Here is a 19052-nt window from a genome sequence, read left to right on the forward strand (position 1 = left end):
CAGCTCACCCCATCGGGGAGGACAGGACCCACCATTTTATTGTTTCCAGAAAACGTAGCGCGCACGGCCACTGAGCCAGGTGCTGTATGAAGAAGTCTTTTTACATGATGGTCTTATGTATTGCTTATAACTCCACTGGGTAATACCCATTTTCTGGATGAGAAGCCTGCCTGCAGCCAGAGTATCTTTCTTCCTAAATGCTCAGGCCTTTGTCCCTTCAGAGGACTGGAGCCTCTTCCCCTGGCAAACTCAGCAGCGGAGCCAGGGGAGCCCAGGGAGTCCAGGGAGGGGAGCGCCCCCCCCCCCCCCCGCATAACTGTGGTCCTCCCATCCCCCTCACACATTGAAAAGGGCAAGTGACAATCACAACAAAGGACACAGTTACCTTGACAAAAAATGTAGTGTATACAAGGAGAGGGGAGTTCCCTTCGTGGCGCAGTGGTTAACGAATCTGACTAGGAACCATGAGGTTGCGGGTTCGGTCCCTGCCCTTGCTCAGTGGGTTAACGATCCCGCGTAGCCGTGAGCTGTGGTGTAGGTTGCAGACACGGCTCGGATCCCGAGTTGCTGTGGCTCTGGCGTAGGCTGGTGGCTGCAGCTCCGATTCGACCCCTGGCCTGGGAATCTCCATATGCCGCGGGAGCGGCCCAAGAAATAGCAAAAAGACAAAAAAATAAACAAACAAATAAAAGGAGGGAAGTTCTGCTTTCCCTTTCCCAAATCCAACCTCTCACTCCCACTTGGAGCGACAGGAATAAGAGGCCGGGTTTTGAATCACCCACACAGGCTGTGCTCAGTGGGAGGGGAATGGGGTCAAGCGATGTGCCCGCAGGTCATGGTGCTTTGTCCTGTGGACCAGCTGGCATGCCTCCCTAAGAGAGGAGGCCGGAGGCAGGTGTGCACGCTCCTGGCGTGGGTTACTTTGATTCAGAAGAAAGCAAAGAGAGACATTTCACAACACACGTTTGCGCGGATCGCTGCTCAAGAGGTGGAAAGAGCCATGGAGATACTGCCACCCCTGTGGCAGGTGAGCCCCGGCCTTTCACACTATCCCCAGGTCGCCTTGCTCCCTCGCCACCAGAGGGCGCTGCTTACCTGGCCCCAGCTTGGAGATAGCATATAAAAGATCATAATTTATGACGGGAGTAGCGTCTTCCACTTGTTTCCAACCGACTGGCGGCGAGGCAGGAGGTGAGATCAGAAATTGCTTGTCTGGATTGGGTGGGGCCAGGTGGGAACTTCCTATGTGTAAAGTCTGAGGAGAAAGAGAAGAACAGGTGGATGTTTCTCTAGGGAAGAGTTGAAGCAATGCCACAGCACTTAATGACAGCCTGCAGAAGAAGGCACGAAGGACAAATCCATGTCCAGACAGCAGAACAGGTGCAGCCCAAGGATGAATGTAATACTGTTTATAAGGGGAGGGGAAGGGAACTTGGATTATGGGGCAAACATGATTAGAGCCCCCTCCCAGGACTGGGACTCCTGGGCACAGAGACTAATTATGCTTGCCCTAGACTGATGGAAAATACACAGAGATAATTTTAGTATAAATGGAAAAAATAAAGCACTGTGGCTGAGGTCAGAAGGGATCTCAGAATCGATTGCTTCCAGCTCCTCACATCTCAGAAGCATAACATACCACAGAAGCTCCAAAAGGCTAAGCGACATCTTTAAGATGACATCATTTTTGGGGGGCTGGGGCTGAGCCACCAGGGTCTCAGGCTTCCCTCCCTCTGGGGCTCTGAATCAAATGCCAAAAGTGAGGAAGGAAAAATACATCCACTTTTCAGGGCACACACTGAAAAGAATACTGATAAGGAACAATAACCAAGGTCCTTGTTTGGGCTTTAAAATTATACCAGTGATTAGAGGCGCTGTTGCGAAAGATCTTACGTCAAAACCTTCCTAGTTTGGATTTTCTTAGTTCTTTAGCAATGAACTTTAATAAACCAGAACAAGTCGTGGAGGGAGGGACTAAGTAAGTATTTCTATGAAACCCCACCATACACAGAAGCAAGTTTGCTCCCAAGGATCCAAGGTTGAAGCCTGCGCTTGGCAGTCACCACCACCAGGGGGCAGGGCATCTCAGCAATCGGTTAACCCCGGGAGGGCCTGCACTTTCGCCTTTTGGTGAAGTCAGGAAGCCCCTCTACAGGGTGTCTTCCAAACTGACCTGAGAACTCAGGGCCCCAGTGGGGTCTCTTTTACTAGGCAGCAGCATGCAGCATCCACGAAGCCCCACCCCTCCCACTGCGGACCTGTTAGATTCCTGTAACATCTTTAGAGGGAATTCTGAGAGCTGCCTAGACGGTGGATGGCTCATCATCAAAGGACCTGGTGGGGAGGGGGAGGAGCAGGAGAAAAAGCAGACATACCCCTCCTCCGCCCCACCCTGCGCCGAGGGTCCGGGGCCTGACCTCCCCTCCCCTGCTCCTTACCAGGAGGATTTTTTAGCACTTGCTACCTGCCAGGTGAACCTATTTTTTCCCCTTCAGGCAGGGCCAGGCCGCCGTGTGCTGATGCGCAGTCCAGGCTTGCAGACACCAGCTCTCTGAGAATGAGGGGGCTGCAGGGACCTGCACGCAAAGCCACAGGGCTCTGGCGCGGGGGTTCCAGGGTAGCCACGCCCACGACCCTGTGTTCTAGACCACCCTGAGTCGGGAAAGGCTCTTTCCCCATCGTCACTCAATCCAAGAAAGTCATTTGTGAGGTCACTTTCAAATGCACCCCGATGTCTTCTTAAAATAGGGGACATGAAAAGTTATTGAATAGAATTCTGCCCTTCTCGACATGAGTCCTTGGAGTTTGAAATCAACATACACATCCTCGATGTCTAAGCTACTTTAAGGTCAGAGGGAGAAGGGAGAAGCATGCCAACCAGTGACCTCCACTCACCTGAGCAAAATATAATTTCATTTCCTTTCCAAGAAATTCAGTCTTATGTAGTTGGAGTCTCGCATCTGCTGCAGACAAGGGGTTGCTGAAGTTGATTCTGACTCTTTTGAAGCTCTTAAAATACTGAAAGGTGATATCTTTGTCATATGTCCTAAAGAGGGATTCAAATTTGGCCTGAAAAATGAAAATAAAAGGAGTTGAAATTTACCTGCCTAGGACATTTGATTAGATGATTTCATTACATCATTTCTTATGAAGGAACTGAACTATGAATCATTTCAAGAATTTGACTTCTTTTTTTCTTTCTTTTTCTTTCTTTTCCTTTTTTTTTTTTTTTGGCCTCGCCCACAGCATGCAGAAGTTCCCAGGCCAGGGACCAGGCCAGGGACCAAACCCTCACCACAGCGGTGACAACTCTGAATCCTTAACCCATTGGGCCACCAGGGAACTCCCCTAACTTCTTTCTTGAGAAGACAGAGAGCCTGCCTTTACCCTCGGGGAAGATTCTGCCCTTTCTGCCCTTTTAATATAGGAGATTTTATGTGACAGTAGTAATGTTTTTTAGAATAATCCCCGCTACTATTTTTCTATTCGGTCGGCTACTTTTTAACTCTCTAAAATAATCCTGGGTTAAAAAAATGAACATACTGCAAATGAACCCATTTCTGCATGCTGGCTTTACCACGCATACTGATCGAGGCTAGTATTCTAAGAACTAGTGAACATCAAGAAACAGCATGAGCTCTTAGAATAGCCCCAGTTTAACAGTCAAAGCCTAGATTCAGGAGGGAGACTGTGGGCTCCTGGGAACAGCTCTGGGGAGTACTCCTTGGCCTGAGTCCTGGGTGGGAGTGTCTGTTGTGCGGGGGTGCTAGGAGGCCACTGCAATCTTTCCAACCAGAGAGGGAGTTGATGGACAGTCTGGAAACTTCCAGGGAGATTTTAGTCACTGTGTTTTCTGAGTCTTTTTTTTTTTTTTTTTTTTTTCCTTCAGGCTAAACACTGAGGACAGTGAGAGGCAGGTGGTGGAGGGTGGCTGAGAGCCTGGAGGGGGCAGGTGCCCTCTACCCAGGTGACTGGTGAGAGGAGGAGGAGCCACAGAGCTTCGCAGAGGGGAAGAGAGAATGCCCAACAAGAGGGGAACATCTTTGGGAACATCCAGCGCTAGAAAGTGGGGGAGCGGACGGCCCTCCCACAGCCCTGTAGTACCTGCTGTCTACCGCAGGGCAGGGCTGCAGGCAGGTCCTGCGTTCCCTGCTGGCAGGCCGTTCACCAGGAGTGAGACCAACTCACAAACTTTCTCTCTTCAAATATACTGGCTTTTCTTTAGTGGATGGAAACATCTGTGATTTTCCAACGAGGGGTGTTGCAGAGGCAAAGAAGAAGAAAGCAAGCTCGACAGATGATCAACCCGAGAGATTTCATCTGGCTGCAGGTGGCTTGTTCTCCCCCTCTTCTAAGCTGGGGCAAGTGTGGCGGGGGAAGGGTGTCTGTGCAGATTTGGAATCTCACACAACCTCATCCACGGGCACTGTGACCCACTGTTTCGTTTTAAAGTTATTATTCATAATTTAGGAGAGATGCCTTTTTTTTTTTTTTTTTTGGCTTTTTAGGGCCACACCCTCAGCACCGAAGTTTCCAGGCTAGGAAACTTGAAACTTGAATTGGAGCTACAGCTGCTGGCCTACACCACAGCCACAGCAACATGGGATCCAAGTCGGACTGCGACCTACACCACAGCTCAGGACAACACTAGATCCCCAACCCCCTCACGGAGGCCAGAGGTCAAACCCACATCCTCATGGATCCTAGTCAGGTTCGTTAACCACTGAGCCACGAAGGGAACTCCTAGGAGAGATGCCTTTGATGAATGTTCTTAGAATACAAGTCAGGGCCTAGGACCAGGACGCAAGAGAACCCACATTGTCTTGCTAATTTCATATTGCTATTGTACTGTTCTCTTAGAAAATAATCGTGTTTATTCTACTAACTGATACCTAGTTATGGTAGTGATTGGAGAGCATCTCAATTAAATAAGTAAATCAGTGATTTGACACATATAAAGCTAATATTAAATGGCTGGCTTTGTAGTATTTTTACCCATGCAACATCTTCTAATACTGGTTCTGAAACGCCAGTCTGGGCTTGCAAGCGTAGCACCCAGTGATGGAGTTAAATTTGATTAGCTTTGGATATAAAGCTATAACATGACCTGTGCCCTCCAAAAAGAACATACAGAATCCATTCCCTAGTGGTTGGAGATCAACTAGATACCTGCACAGCTACTGCTGAAAAATCTTACATTTTCATCAAATGAAGAAGAAAGCATCGTAATTAAAATGGCTAATTATATTAACTACCACCAATGAGAGCTGCTTCCCAGGAGGTACACTTATAAGTTATTTATCCAGTTTTATTATTTGCTATGGCTGCATTTTCTCCAGCGAGAGAAAGCTGGAAACTTGAAGACAGGCCGTTGTAATGACGGCAAACCCTCAAATGTCTTTACAACATTTATTTCCTAAGATAAAAATCCAAGTACTCTGAACTTCGGATGCCAAAGCCAAACGTTCTGTTCTTTGTCAGACAAGCCCTCCCTCCAAAGTTTACTTACGACCTGTACAGAATGACAAAAACCCAGTGCCAAAGGCTGCTTACTAATTAATTGGTCTGGAGATGAGGATGGTTTTTAAGCATTGAGAGCTTTGAAAATGCCATCACAGTCAATTCCTCCGGCAACACCTTCTGCTTTTCAAGGTTCAAAGTATTCTGGAGGACTTTCAAAACCCCAAAGCCACAAGAGAACCACCTACACCCCTCCCCCACCCCGCTCCAAACAAAGATTTCAGTTCGTACGTAGTCCCAGTTAACACACGCTTTGACAATGTTCAAAAACCACATGAGAGTAGAAGCCTTACCCTGGTTTCACTTTCGCTGAAGACATCACTGTTTGCCACACAGGCAATCAGGGAGCTAAAACTGTAGTTAAAGTTTCTAAAATGCATCTTGCTTTCTTAAGGTGAAAGCAATAGGCTCCCGGAGACGAGCTCCAAGTGAAGTTCCTTTACAGAGGCTGTGGGTTCTTTCCCCAGCCGGCGCTTATAAAGCATGAGGTCCAGCCCCCCCGGGGAAAAAAAAAAAAAAAAGAAAAAAAAAAGCTCCACTTCCAGAGCATCCTGTTTGGACACCAAATTCCTGAGTCAAGTCCTGCTTGCTCGCGGCAGACAGGGACAGAGTGTAAGTTTCTACTGGAAAGAGGTGACGTCAACACCTTAGTCATTTTCCCTATGCTAATTAACTTTGCTTGGGGAGGATGGAAAAAGAGCGGAGGTTTGCTGTGCAGCTGCTCTATCTACCCCTCTTGCAGCATAGTTTCCATTGGTAGTAATTCCATTCAGCCACTCAGTCACCAGGCTCGGCGGCTGAATGGGACGACCCTTCTTCAGATGGAAAATGTTACAGAAGAAAAGGAGGAAGGTCTTCAGCAGTAAATAGCAATTAGCCTCCAGGGAATTTTTAAGGCTTGGAGAAACCTGGAAACCACCATCTTGGCAAACTGTTTGAGCCCTGTAATTTTCTGAACCCTTCAATCACAGTTTCATATACCGGGGGGATTAGAGAAAACATTTGGAAATCTGTCTTGGTCAATGAACTCTGTTTCTAAAGAAGAAAGTGCAATTCATTTTGAAATAAGGTCTTTTTTGTTTCCTCTTCCAATTGAACTTTATTGGATGAATGTCCCAATTCCCCACTTGTACGCCCCAGTGAGAATGTGGGAAGAGATCCTAAGAGTATCACTGGAAAATCTATGACTGTAATTTGAGAACTAGGACTATGAACCACTTCGATCACTTTCGAACAGCTACTGAATTCAAAGATACCAAAACATTCTAGAGAACCTAGTCTCTGAAACTGAGAAAAGAAACATTAAGAGCTTGTCCTGTTTGAGAGACTCATAGCCTGAACATTTTCTGTTTTGAATAGGAAAAGAATAAATAGAAAGAACGTATGTTACAATTGAAAAGTTACCTTGGCTCGCCTTTTTTCAGGTTAGATGTCTGGTGGCAGGATTGCTGGTTCTTTTATTTTTAATTTTTATTTTTATTTTTATTTTTTTTTTTGTCTCTTGTCTTTTTAGGGCTGCACCTGCGGCACATGGAGGTTCCCAGGCTAGGGGTCTACTTGGAACTGTTGCTACCGGCCTGTGCCAGAGTCACAGCAATGCCAGATCTGAGCCTAGTCTGCAACCTAGAGCACAGGTCATGGCAATGCCAGATCCTTAACCCACTGAGCGAGGCCAGGGATCGAACCCGAAACCTCATGGTTCCTAGTCGGAATCATTTCCGCTGCGCCATGACGGGAGCTCCAGGATGTCAGTTCTTTTAAAAGGCTAAGACTTTCTTCCTCCCAGCTTTTTCTATTATTATTTGTTAAATGAAGTATAGTTGATTTAGAATGTCATGTGAGTTTCAGGTGTACTGCACAGTGATTCAGATACACACATACACATTTTTTACAGATTATTTTTCCTTAAAGGTTGTTACAGAATATTGAGTATACAGTTCCCTGTGCTATACACTAAGTCCTTGTTAGTTATCTATATTATATGCAGTAGTCTGTATATGTTAATCCCATTAAAAAGCTACAACTTTCCCGAGTTCCCGTCTTGGCTCAGTGGTCAACGAATCCGACTAAGAACCATGAAGTTGTGGGTTCGAGCCCTGGCCTTGCTCAGTGGGTTAAGGATCTGGTGTTGCTGTGAGCTATGGTGTAGGTTGCAGACGCGGCTCGGATCTGGCATTGCTGTGGCTCCGATTCGACCCCTAGCCTGGGAACCTCCATGTGACGCAGGAGCTGCCGTAGAAAAGACAAAAAAAAAAAAAAAAAAGCTACAACTTTCTGACCTTCCAAATACTTTGCAAGTTTAGGTCCCATGGCAGTTGGAGTCCCAGGTCCTTTCCCCTCTCCCCAACTTTATGATCACCTAAGCGCAGTCACGCTACTACTAAAAACAGTCACACTACTACTAAAAACACTCTCTAGTCTAGAGGCACACAGGGCCAGCTCTTAAGCTTCCAGAAGTTAAGTGGAATCCTGCCATTCCCCTTTAAAGATTAACTCCAAAGAATCACTGAAGTCAGCCAGTCATAAGAAGAATATATGCAATGGCTCTGAGCAAACCAGAGCATTTATCCCTCCATAAAAGGAAGCTCACCTCCCTGGATGAGAGCGTTGCTTAATCTCTGAGCAAGGTGCCCTGCTGCCAGCTTAGGGTTACGTAAGAGACCAGTTATGGTGTTTGCTTTACCAAATTACCTGTAACTCCCAACCCAAGAGATCTAAAGGCATGTATCCTAAACAAGTCTGGACCGCTGTGAATGAACAGGATGCGATGCCTCAAATGCCAAGAGGAAAGCTTCCTGCTGGGTGATGCTTGGTTCTGGGGACAGTGCGCTTAGATGAGCTGCGATTTCAGGGCAAAGCCTGGAGTGTGCCCTAGGTGGCAGCGGTGTGGGGATGGGAGGCTTTGCGGGTTGGCGGTGGGGGCGGGCACTGAAGGGAAAGGGACTGGCAGAAAGTGCATTCCACTCCCCCAGAGGGGCTGGAAACATCTCAACTCCCTCCGCTCCAACCCTCCTTTGCTGCTTCTGCTGGAGTCCACCTTGGAAATAAGGGTTAAAGGGGGATGAGAGGAGGGAGAAGAGGTGGATTTCACTGTCTCCTCCGCCCTTTCTCCTCCTCCTATGAAAACATATAGCGTGAAGCTCCAGCTCAGTTGTGTGGGCAAGTCTGGAACATTCTATTCATTCAAGATGACACCACTGAACTCACTCAGATGAACAATTGTGGATTCACTGTACAGATGGGGGGGGAAATAAAGGAAGAGCGAGGTATTTGAAGATGGTTCCACTGTCTCTGCTCATAAAAATAAACGATCAATGACAGATCTTTCATCAGGCTGTCCAAAAAGCCTTCCAAAACATGGAATTCCGGACCCGCCTTTGACTTGATGGCCAGCTCCATCCAAATCCTGCTTGGTGAAGGTGAGTGGCTCCAATTCCAGATCAAGGAAAGGGGCTCAGAAGAGTGGCTGACTCTAGGGAGGCTGGATTGGATGCTGGCAGAGAGCACTGGGTCACCAAGTTGAACCCAGGAGGGACAGCACATACGGTCCAATAGCACAGGCCTCCTATGGCGAGAGAGATGGAGTGGATTGGAGCTGTCAAAGTATTGTCACTCTGGGTAGCACAGACCCTTTGCGGTGCTCCACGGCCCCAGCTGGCCAAGGGGACAGACACCTGTCCCTGAACCTAGAGGTACTTCCCCTCATCTGCCAATCAGACATTTATTAGGAATGTCCGCTCTTGGACTGTACGTCTCTTATACATGAACTTGGATGTCCTTCCAAACGTCCTATGGAAAAGACTTTACTTTATAAATAGCAATTTTTCCCACCGAGAATAAAAATGGATCCAAAGCAAGTGTTTAAAAAAAGTTGACTTCTAGGGGGAAAAAAAAAAAGGAGCTCCCGTTGTGGCTCAGTGGGTTAAGAACCCAACTAGTACCCATGAAGACACAGTTTGATCCTGGCCTCGCTCAGTGGGTTAAGGATCTGACGTTGCCATGAACTGTGGTATAGGTCGAAGATACAGCTCGGATCTGGTGTTGCTGTGGCTGTGGTGTAGGCTGGCAGCTGTAGCTCTGATTTGACCCCTAGCCTGGGAACTTCCAATTCCTTCGAGTATGGCCAAAAAAAAAAAAAAAAAAGTTGACTTCCCTATTTGTATATCCCTTGGAATTTGGGAGACGTGCACCTTCTTGATTCTCGTTTGTTAGCTGGATGTAAGTGATTTGAAGATAGCAGTGCCCACAGCAATGTCTCGCTAGAACGCTTGAAAAGAGTACTAAAAGTTGCACTTAGGCTGGTAAAACTGAAACCAGAGATTAAAGAAACAAAATGCTTTAGTCCACTGGAAGCTTTAAATGCTTTGCATTTCTTCCATTGATAGTATTAAAAATCTTTTTTTTTTTTTTTTTTTTTTTTTTTGGCTCTTTAGGGCCGCACCCATGGCATATAGAAGTTCCCAGGCTAGGGGTTGAATCGGAGCTGTAGCCACCAGCCACAGCCACAGCAACGCAGGATCTGAGCCACATCTGCAACCTACACCAGAGCTCATGGCAATGCTGGATCCTTAACCCACTGAGCAAGGCCAGGGATTGAACCTGAATCCTCATGGATGCTAGTCAGACTCATTAACTGCTGAGCCAAGATGGGAACTCCCTATTAAAAAAATCTTAAATGAACCTCTCCCACCTGCATTTACCTCTTCTGGCTCCAAGCAGTTAGAGCATATTTTCATTAAGAAGTTTCTATTTTCAGTGAGGAAAAACTGAGGTTTATGTTGAAATCCACCATCCCCATTACAGCACTCCGAAAGCAGAGTGAGGATGATCTCAGCGTGCCCATTATAAACCCCAAGGAGTTTACAACTATGCCAAGAATGTGCCACCAGTGAAACCTTCTGCAAAGTGACCAGAGAAAGAAAAAAGGGAATTTTGACTTGGATGCTCAAACCAAAGCAGAGCCAGGAACGAGGAAATCTGCAAACGATCTCCTGGGAGGGAAACTGACACACCTGATTGAGATCAAAGATATCATCAGAGCATTTATCTTGAATGCCAATGAAACTTGTGGTTTCCTGGTGTTTTAGCTTCTGAGATAATGGGACAGCTTTGTTGTTATTTAATGCTAGCCCTTCCCTCTCTGAGGTGGAGCCTTGTCCCCCTAACCTAAGCTCTTAGACAAAACAAAAACAGCGGTTTGCTCTCTTGCTCATCTTTCTCGCTTCCCAGTCTACAAAGTGTTATTACTCCAGGGGACAGTTTTCGTCCTCAACTTATAAATGGGGTTACTACCTAGTTCAGGGTTGCCGTGGGGACGGAACAGTCTGACACAGGCAGGGGCCCAGCATGGTGCCCGGAGCGCAGTCAGTGTTTGATGCATGTTAGCTCTCACTTCATGGCTGATGATACTGAGGTTCAGAGGGGCACCCTGTGTTGAGAAGAGCCAGGACTCACCCTGGTCCTTTGGGTGCAGATTCCATGCTTGTTCCATGGAACTGTGCCGGCCTCACAGTGCCTTTGGTATTTCCCCAGCTCTGTCCTCTTAGTCCCTCTGGCATCTTGGATGGCTGTACCCTGCTGGCCAAGGGAGAGGTCCCTTGTACCACCCTCCACCTGGCACTCCCGCATGCTGATTCACGCAGAGCTCTGCAACCACCATAATACCTCTTCTTTTCTTTTTTTTTTTTTAATTTTAGGGCCACACCTGTGGCATATGGAAGTTCCCAGGCTAGGGGTCGAATCAGAGCTGCAGCTGCCAGCCTACACCACAGCCACAGAAAGGCAGGATCCAAGCCACATCTGCCACCTACACCCCAGCTTGCGGCAATGCCAGATCCTTAACCCACCGAGCGAGGCCAGGGATCGAACCCGGATCCTCATGGATACTAGTTGGGTTTGTTTCTGCTGAGCCACAATGGGAACTCCCACAATACCTTACAATAAGAATTCCCACAACAGAAAACACCCCAAAGCTGAGCCTGAGCACATTCTTCGCCTACTATAATGATTTCAGTGACTTCCAACGCTCCTTAGGTTAAAGGTGAAGGTTTTCACGTGGCATTCATCTGTTTGTCCACCTGTGCATCCATCCATCGAGCCATCTACCCATTTTTTCCTTCGCCCCAGCACAATTTCACCTCCTCATGGACACTAGTCAGGTTCTTAACCTACTAAGCCACAACAGAAACTCCCTGCCTTGTCTTTTTTAAGTGCCTACTTTTAGGGTGTGTTTTATAAGGTACACAGTGCAGGGTGTGTTTTATAAGGTGCACAGAGTACGGTAGAATTTGTATAAAGTTTACAGATGAACTGCTTTTATTGGCAATGTACTCAAAAGTCTTGCATCCATGAGGTTCATGATCCAAAATGTTTGGAGCCCTATTGTCTAAGCGGTAGTGTGATTCAATTCCCAATTTTCTGCTTTTTCATGACAATCATGGGCAAGAAAGAGAATAGGAACATTCTCTTCTTTCTGGTCTCTAACGGCATTTCCATTTTTGTTCTCTCTGGGGGTGATCAGGGAATGGGTGGGGAAGCAGTCCTGGGCCAGACCGGGCTCAGGAATTTATTGCTCACTGAATTGCTTTATTGCTGGTAAGATCTGCTCAGCAACAGGGAGCGGCCTTCATTTGAAAGAAAACATAGGAGTTTCCTGGTGGCTGAGTGGTTAAAGGACTTGGCGTCATCACTGCTATGGCTCTGGTTGGATCCCTGGCCTGGGATCAAACTTCTCATGCCGTGGGTGTGGCAAAAAAAAACAAAAAACAAACCAAAAAACAAAACCAAAAACAAGGAAACAAACAAAAAACTAAAAGAAAGCCGATAACCTTTTTTTGGTGACGGATTTGTAAAGTTCTAACTAGAACCCCTGAGACAAACTTCTCCCACCACAAAGGATGATGCCTACGGATTCTGAATCTGAACTGAGAACATGTTCTTCAATGAAAATCTTCTTTACGTCTAACAACCATTAATCTTCTGAACCCGAAGGATAACACAGAAGAAATGACATTAATATTGAACGTCAGCCCGGGCCATGTCTGATGCTTTGGAAAAAAACGGAAAAGCCTGAAATGTCATTTGATACTTTGCACGGAGTAGTACAAAGATGATGTACAAAAGATTTGTATGTCGGAGATAACACAGAACTTCCTATTACTAAATTTTTGAAAAAGTGCCCAAAATGATGGCTGCAATGGTGAGAATGCTAGACATCTGTTTTTAGCAGAATGACAATCACGCTCTGTTAAAGCTTATGGTGGAAAGAAAGAAAAAAAATTGCCATCATCCAAAGGAAATAAGAAAAGACATAAAGTAAAATAAAATAAAATATAAAATAACCAACAAATTGGGGGAAAGGCGGGAGGAAGAGGGTGTTCAAATTTATACCTTAAGAGAGAGGTCACGGTTCATCCAAGATTTCATCTTGTTTGTTAAATTCCATGTGCACTTGAAATCCCATTAACTCTTTTTTCCTTATTGCCTCAATCTTTCCTTAGTACATGGAGGTTAACCACCCCTCTGAAACTTCTTGGAAACGCACTGCTTGCAACGCTGACGATGGAGAAATAGCCATCGGCAAATCAGAGCAGTTCTTAACAGCCTGGCGACCGGCAGCCTCGGATGAAGGGAGGTAACAATTATTCTGAGAAGATGGGGGCCAAAGCCACCCTAATTAATCACTCTTGATTTGCTCCCTCTAGTCTGTCCCTTCCGGGACCCACCTTGCTCTAGTGACTGATTTTCACTTCCGCTTGGAAGCTGTTCTCAAGCCGGAGCACAAGCCTGTGGTGACCAAAGCCTGGGCAAGGTCAATTGTGCAGGGCGGGCTGGTGGCAGGCAGCCCCTATATTCATCAGTCCCCTGGACCTGGTTAACTTCCATTCCAGCTCGAAACAGCTTTCACTGCCCCAAGTCAACCCCTTTACATTCAAAGGATGAGTACAGCACAGGGAACTCAATCTAGTTACTCGTGATGGAACATGATGGAGGATAATGAGAGAAAAAGAATGTATATGTGTGTGTGTGTGTGTGTGTGTGTGTGTGTGTGTGTGACTGGGTCACTTGGCTAGAAGCAGAAATTGACAGAACACTGTAAATCAACTATAATGAAAAAATAAAATAAACAGAAATAAAATTTAAAAAGAGGATGAGTCCTACACGGTCGTGTGAACAGCAACAGAAAAGCCTTCTCCCTCTCCGTCCCTCCCTCTTCCACACTCATCTCGGAAGAACTGACACAACTAAACCCCAGCTGGTGTGTGTGCTGCCGTGAGGCAGAGGCCGGATCCTGTTCTGGTAGGTTCTCCTGGGGAACCTGGCGCAGAGCGGGGTTCCCGTAAACACCCCATCCGTACTGGTGAGTGACTAAACCAGAGGCGGAGGTCAAAAGGAGGAAGGGGAAAAGAAAGGCATCAACCCGAAATCAGAACCACTGGAGAGAAAACCCGGTTTTCAAGAACTTGGCGGTGCAGCGTTTGTATCCACACCCAGTTTTAAATCTCAGGATCTCCGCTCAGAAATCGTTTGTTTGCCAAGTGTGGGGAAGAGCAACGTATGTTTTGTGTTCCTACCTACTCTTTTCCGTCCCTACCCACAGGCCCTCGTTCCATGTCTGTAGTTGGGAAGTTACCAGGACGAGACCACAGCCTCTGCTGTCTTTCCACACTTCCATTTGCCTTCTTTGAGGATTATTTAAAAGTCTGATTAACAAGCCGCCTGAGAAAGTATATCCTGTCACCTCCATGCGGGTAACAGTGATTCAAAACATACTTTAAAAGCAAAAACACAAAGACCCTATAAACACAGAATGACTAAGACACCACCACGACTTGGATATTAACAGTCACCGTGGAAAACAAGACCTCGCCAACTTTGTCCATTAGGAAAATTGGGACATTGGTGTCATGTGACTTGAAACACACACACACACACACACACACACACACACACACACACACACACACCTTTAAACCAGAGCATCTCAGAAGAGCTGCCTTCTTTCCATCAACTCTAGAGGGGCCAGGTCAGTGTACTGGTTGTGAACTGGCAGCCCACTATTCCCCTCCACCCCGAAGTTAAAAAGTTAGCCAGGGCGTTCCCGTCTTGGCTCAGTGGAAACGAATCTGACTAGCATTCGTGAGGACGCATGTTTGATCCCTGGCCTCGCTCAGCGGGTTAAGGATCCAGCATTGCTGTGAGCTGTGGTGTAGGTTGCAGACGTGGCTCAGATCTGGTGTTGCTGTGGCTGTGGTGTAGGCTGGCAGCTACAGCTCTGAAGATTTGACCCCTAGCCTGGGAACTTCCATATGCCATGGGTGTGGCTCTAAAAAGACCCAAAAAAAAAAAAAAAAAGTTAGCTGCTAGTATTTTAAAATGTGGAAGTTTCACATAGAAATGGAATTTCTGGTTTCTTTGGGATTAAAGAAGAAAAAAAAAAAAAGGAAGATGTGGCAATTTGGGGCCCATGTAGCAATGGCTGACCCAGTGGCTAAGCCTGTGTGCTCTTCAAATACCAATGGCCTCATTGCTCCCGTATCTGAGTTTTTGGCCTCTGGCTTAATTTACTAAGTCATCAAAAATAGATTAGTCACTTGCTAGGAGCCAGACACGGAGAGGTAGGAATACACACCAAGTTTACACACTGTATGTATCCCCATGGCTCAGAATGTTCTGGGTCAAAGAATCTACTCCATATATAATACAGGGAGAGAGCGAGTCCCTCACTCCTTATACAGCAATTCTCTCTCTCTCTCTCTCTTTCTTTCTTTTTCCTTCCTTCCTTCCTTCCTTCCTTCCTTCTTTCTCTTTCTCTCTCTCTCTCTCCAAACACATTTCTTCGGGTGACTCCCCGTGCATTTGCAAAATGTTCCCTCCACTCCTGAAATTATACTGTTATGCAAGTGAACGGTGGGGACGTTATTATAGGGCCGACCTAGATTCCATCGAAACGCTTACAAAGCACAGTTGGTTTCTTTAGCAATCTCTAGTGAGACGCGATTGGGCCACACCAGGGAGGCGGACAGCACGGCTTGAGAAGCAGAACCTTAGCGCGCTTACAGATTTCTACAGAATTGGCTTACGATGATGGGATGGAGACAGCGGGGTTTCGGCAAGACCAACGTTCAATGACACGATTAGAAAGATAACCTGAGGGATTTCCCGCTGTGGCGCAGTGGTTAACGAATCCGACTGGGAACCATGAGGTTGCGGGTTCGATCCCTGCCCTTGCTCAGTGGGTTAAGGACCCAGTGTTGCCGTGAGCTGTGGTGTAGTTCGCAGACACGGCTCGGATCCTGGGTTGCTGTGGCTCTGGCACAGGCCAGTGGCTACAGCTCTGATTAGACCCCTAGCCTGGGAACCTCCATATGCCGCGGGTGCGGCTCTAGAAAAAGGCAAAACGACAAAAAAAAAAAAAAAAAAAAAAAGATAACCTGAAAGTAATCTGAGGTCCCAGTATTCTTCCGGGTGAGGCTTTTAAAATAGTTTCCGGAAAGATCATTTTGAGAAGGCAGCGTTTTAAACTGCTCTTGTAAGATCCTCAGATACAGTTGGATCCATCTTCTGCTGAAACAACCCTCAGGAAGCAGGAGCCTGTCTTCATCCTTTTAAGAACCCCTCCCCTTGAGTCTGGGCTGCCCTGGCTCTTCCGTCCAGAGGTAGGTCGTGGTAAAACTACTAATTTCCGAAAAGGTGAAATTATGTGATCAACTGCTGGGATCTGCTGAGCCCCACTTCTGCTCCTGTAACCCCCCAACCCACCCCAAACCCAAGAGTCTCTGGCTGTTTTCAGACTGAGACAGAGGTGCTGCTGCAAGAGGTTTATTAGGGAGTTCTTCCGGGATCTACACCCAGGGAAGGAAAGGGAGGGAGAGGAGAGGGAATGGGGGGAGGGGAGAAAACAGGACTGGGCAGAGGGAGAGGGCCGTGTGGTCCAGCAGAAACCTTGCTGACCTTGTGGGAAGTTCTGAAGATGGGTGACCCGCGTTGGAGCAGAAGGGCTGAGCCTTGATATTCCCATATCGCTCAGCTCTGGGATAGGAGCTTACCACAAGAAGGCGGAGACTGGAGTTCTGGTTGTGGCTCAGTGGTTAACGAATCCGACTAGGAACCATGAGGTTGTGGGTTCGATCCCTGCCCTTGCTCAGTGGATTAAGGATCCGGCGTTGCTGTGAGCTGTGGTGAAGGTCGCAGACACGGCTCGGATCCAGCGTTGCTGTGGCTGTGGCGTAGGCCGGCAGCTGTAGCTCCGATTGGACCCCTAGCCTGGGAACCTCCATATGCCGCAGGAGCAGCCCAAGAAAACGGCAACAATACAGAAGGAAAAAAAAAAAGGTGGGGACTTAGGGACAGGGCTGTCAGCTGAAGTAATCCCTAAAGGGGGCAGCTGAAAAGAACAGCTGGGGGACAAATCCACTATCTCTGAAGGGACCTGGGTTGTGTCACTGTGTCCCTCAACAACCAATGAACCAACAAACAGCCGATGAAAAACCAACCAACCAGCCAGCCAATGAAAAACCAGCCAACCAACCAACCAGACCCAAAGTCAACAAGCTAACAAAACCCACATTCAAAGATTTGTAGCTGAAGTATCTCACAAATAGGACAGACTTTAAACTGGACACCATGAAAATACTACTGGGTCCACACCAAACCATGAGCTCCTCTCCGCAGACGGGAACTTCTAAAGGAATATGGTAGTGAGCCGTGTCATAAACTCAGTAGTTTAAACTTTCAGGGTAAACCAGATCAACTAAAACCCTGAGTATTTTCACCAGTCTCCCTCCTAGGAGTTTATCCCAAGGAAATCCTCCTGGCCGTGGGCTTAGATTCAGATGCAAATACAGATTCAGATGCAAATACAGTCCCTGCGAGGTCTTTTATGCAAATAACACACTAGAAACAAGTTAACCGTCCAGTCAGTGACCAGCTAATACCCATGTTGAATCCATTCAATAGACTGTAGAGTTGCTCACACCTCATGGGAAAGAGGTGAAAGCTATTTAATGACATAGATGTCACAACTTGCTGTCAAGAGGAAAAAAGCAGGTTACACAGCAAATTTTATTGTTGTGACTCCAATTTGGTGGAAAGAAAAACTACGTGTGTTTGTATTAAGAATGCAGAGCTCCTGCTGTGGTGCCAGGGGATCGGCAGCCTCTTGGGAGAGATGGGACCGGGGTTCCAGGGTTTGATCCCTGGGCTGGCACAGTGGGTTAAGGATCTAGTGTTGCCACAGCTGGGGCTTAGGTTGTGACTGTGGCTTGGATCAGTGTGGCCACAAATGAAAAAAAAAAAAAAAAAAAAAGGAAAGGGAAGATTGCAATGATCCCCTTTTGCCTTTCTTTGGACTTAACTAGAATTTCTACAATGCACATCTGTCACTTTTGTAATAGCAAAACAGCTTTCCTCTTTCCCCTCCCCTCCCCATATGTTGGACAGCAATGATCACAGAAACTGTGGTTACAGATACACGAGGTAAGGTTGAAGTTTAGTCGGAGAGGAAATCTACTTTTTTTGCATAGCAGTCTGGCACCATGACCTTTAATTCATTATGTACCATTCCCAAACATGATGGTTTTTTTTTTTTTTTTTTTTTTTTTTTTTGGCTTTTTAGGGCTGAACCTGCAGCATATGGAGTTTCCCAGGCTAGGGGTCTAATCGGAGCGACAGCTGCTGGCCTACAGAACAGCTCACGACAATGCCAGATTCTTAACCCACTGAGCGAGGCCAGGGATTGAACCCACAACCTCATGGTTCCTAGTCGGATTCGTTTCCGCAGTGCCATGACAGGAACTCCTCAAACCTGGTGTTTTTAACTCATTAATATTTTAGAGTACCAACTGTTAGAAGAATCGCATTTCTTTACCTAAATATTTCTTTTTATCTTTTGGTCTTTCTGTCTTTTCTAGGGCCGCACCTGAGCGAGGCCAGGGATTGAACCTGCAACCTCATGGTTCCTAGTCAGATTCCTTAACCACTGAGCAACGATGGGAGCTTCTACCTAAATACTTTTAAAGACAGGGATTTTAGGAGTTCCCCTTGTGGCTCATCAGTAATGTACCTGACTAGTATCCATGAGGATACGTGTTCAATGCTTGGCCCTGCTCAGTGGGTTAAGCATCCAGTGTTGCCCTGAGCTGTGGTATAGGTCACAGACGTGGCTCAGATCCTGCGTTTTTGTGGTGTAGGCCAGCAGGTGCAGCTCTGATTTTACCCCCAGCCTGGAAACTTCCACATGTGCAGCCCTAAAAAAAAAAAAAAAAAAAAAGACAGGGATTTCATCAGAAAATATTTATTTTGCCTTTTCTTTGAAAAGCTCCTTGGTGGTCCCTTCATGGCTCAGTGGTTAACAAACCCAACTAGGATCCATTAGGATGCAGGTTCGATCCTGGGCCTTGCTCAGTGAATTAAGGATCTGGCATTGCTATGAGCTATGGTGTAGGTTGCAGCCGTGGCTCAGATCCCATGATGCTGTGGCTGTGGTGTAGGCCAACAGCTACAGCTCTGATTCGACCCCTAGCCGGGGAACT

The 19052-nt window shown here is 46.8% G+C and overlaps 1 protein-coding gene across 2 annotated transcripts in view; it reads right to left on the reverse strand.

Annotated features, from left to right (window-relative positions):
• Positions 1 to 19052, reverse strand: part of RCAN1 (regulator of calcineurin 1) — a 99472-nt gene that overhangs the window by 4265 nt on the left and 76155 nt on the right. The window contains 3 exon segments of one of the 2 annotated variants that reach the window (NM_001243913.1): positions 1096 to 1255; positions 2896 to 3069; positions 5814 to 6023. In NM_001243913.1, coding sequence (NP_001230842.1) covers positions 1096 to 1255; positions 2896 to 3069; positions 5814 to 5900 — 421 coding nt within the window. In that variant the 5' untranslated portion in view covers positions 5901 to 6023. 2 annotated transcript variants of the gene reach the window in all.

The sequence above is a fragment of the Sus scrofa genome, chromosome 13 (genome assembly GCF_000003025.6).
Source record: "Sus scrofa isolate TJ Tabasco breed Duroc chromosome 13, Sscrofa11.1, whole genome shotgun sequence".
Taxonomy (NCBI): Eukaryota; Metazoa; Chordata; class Mammalia; order Artiodactyla; family Suidae; genus Sus; species Sus scrofa.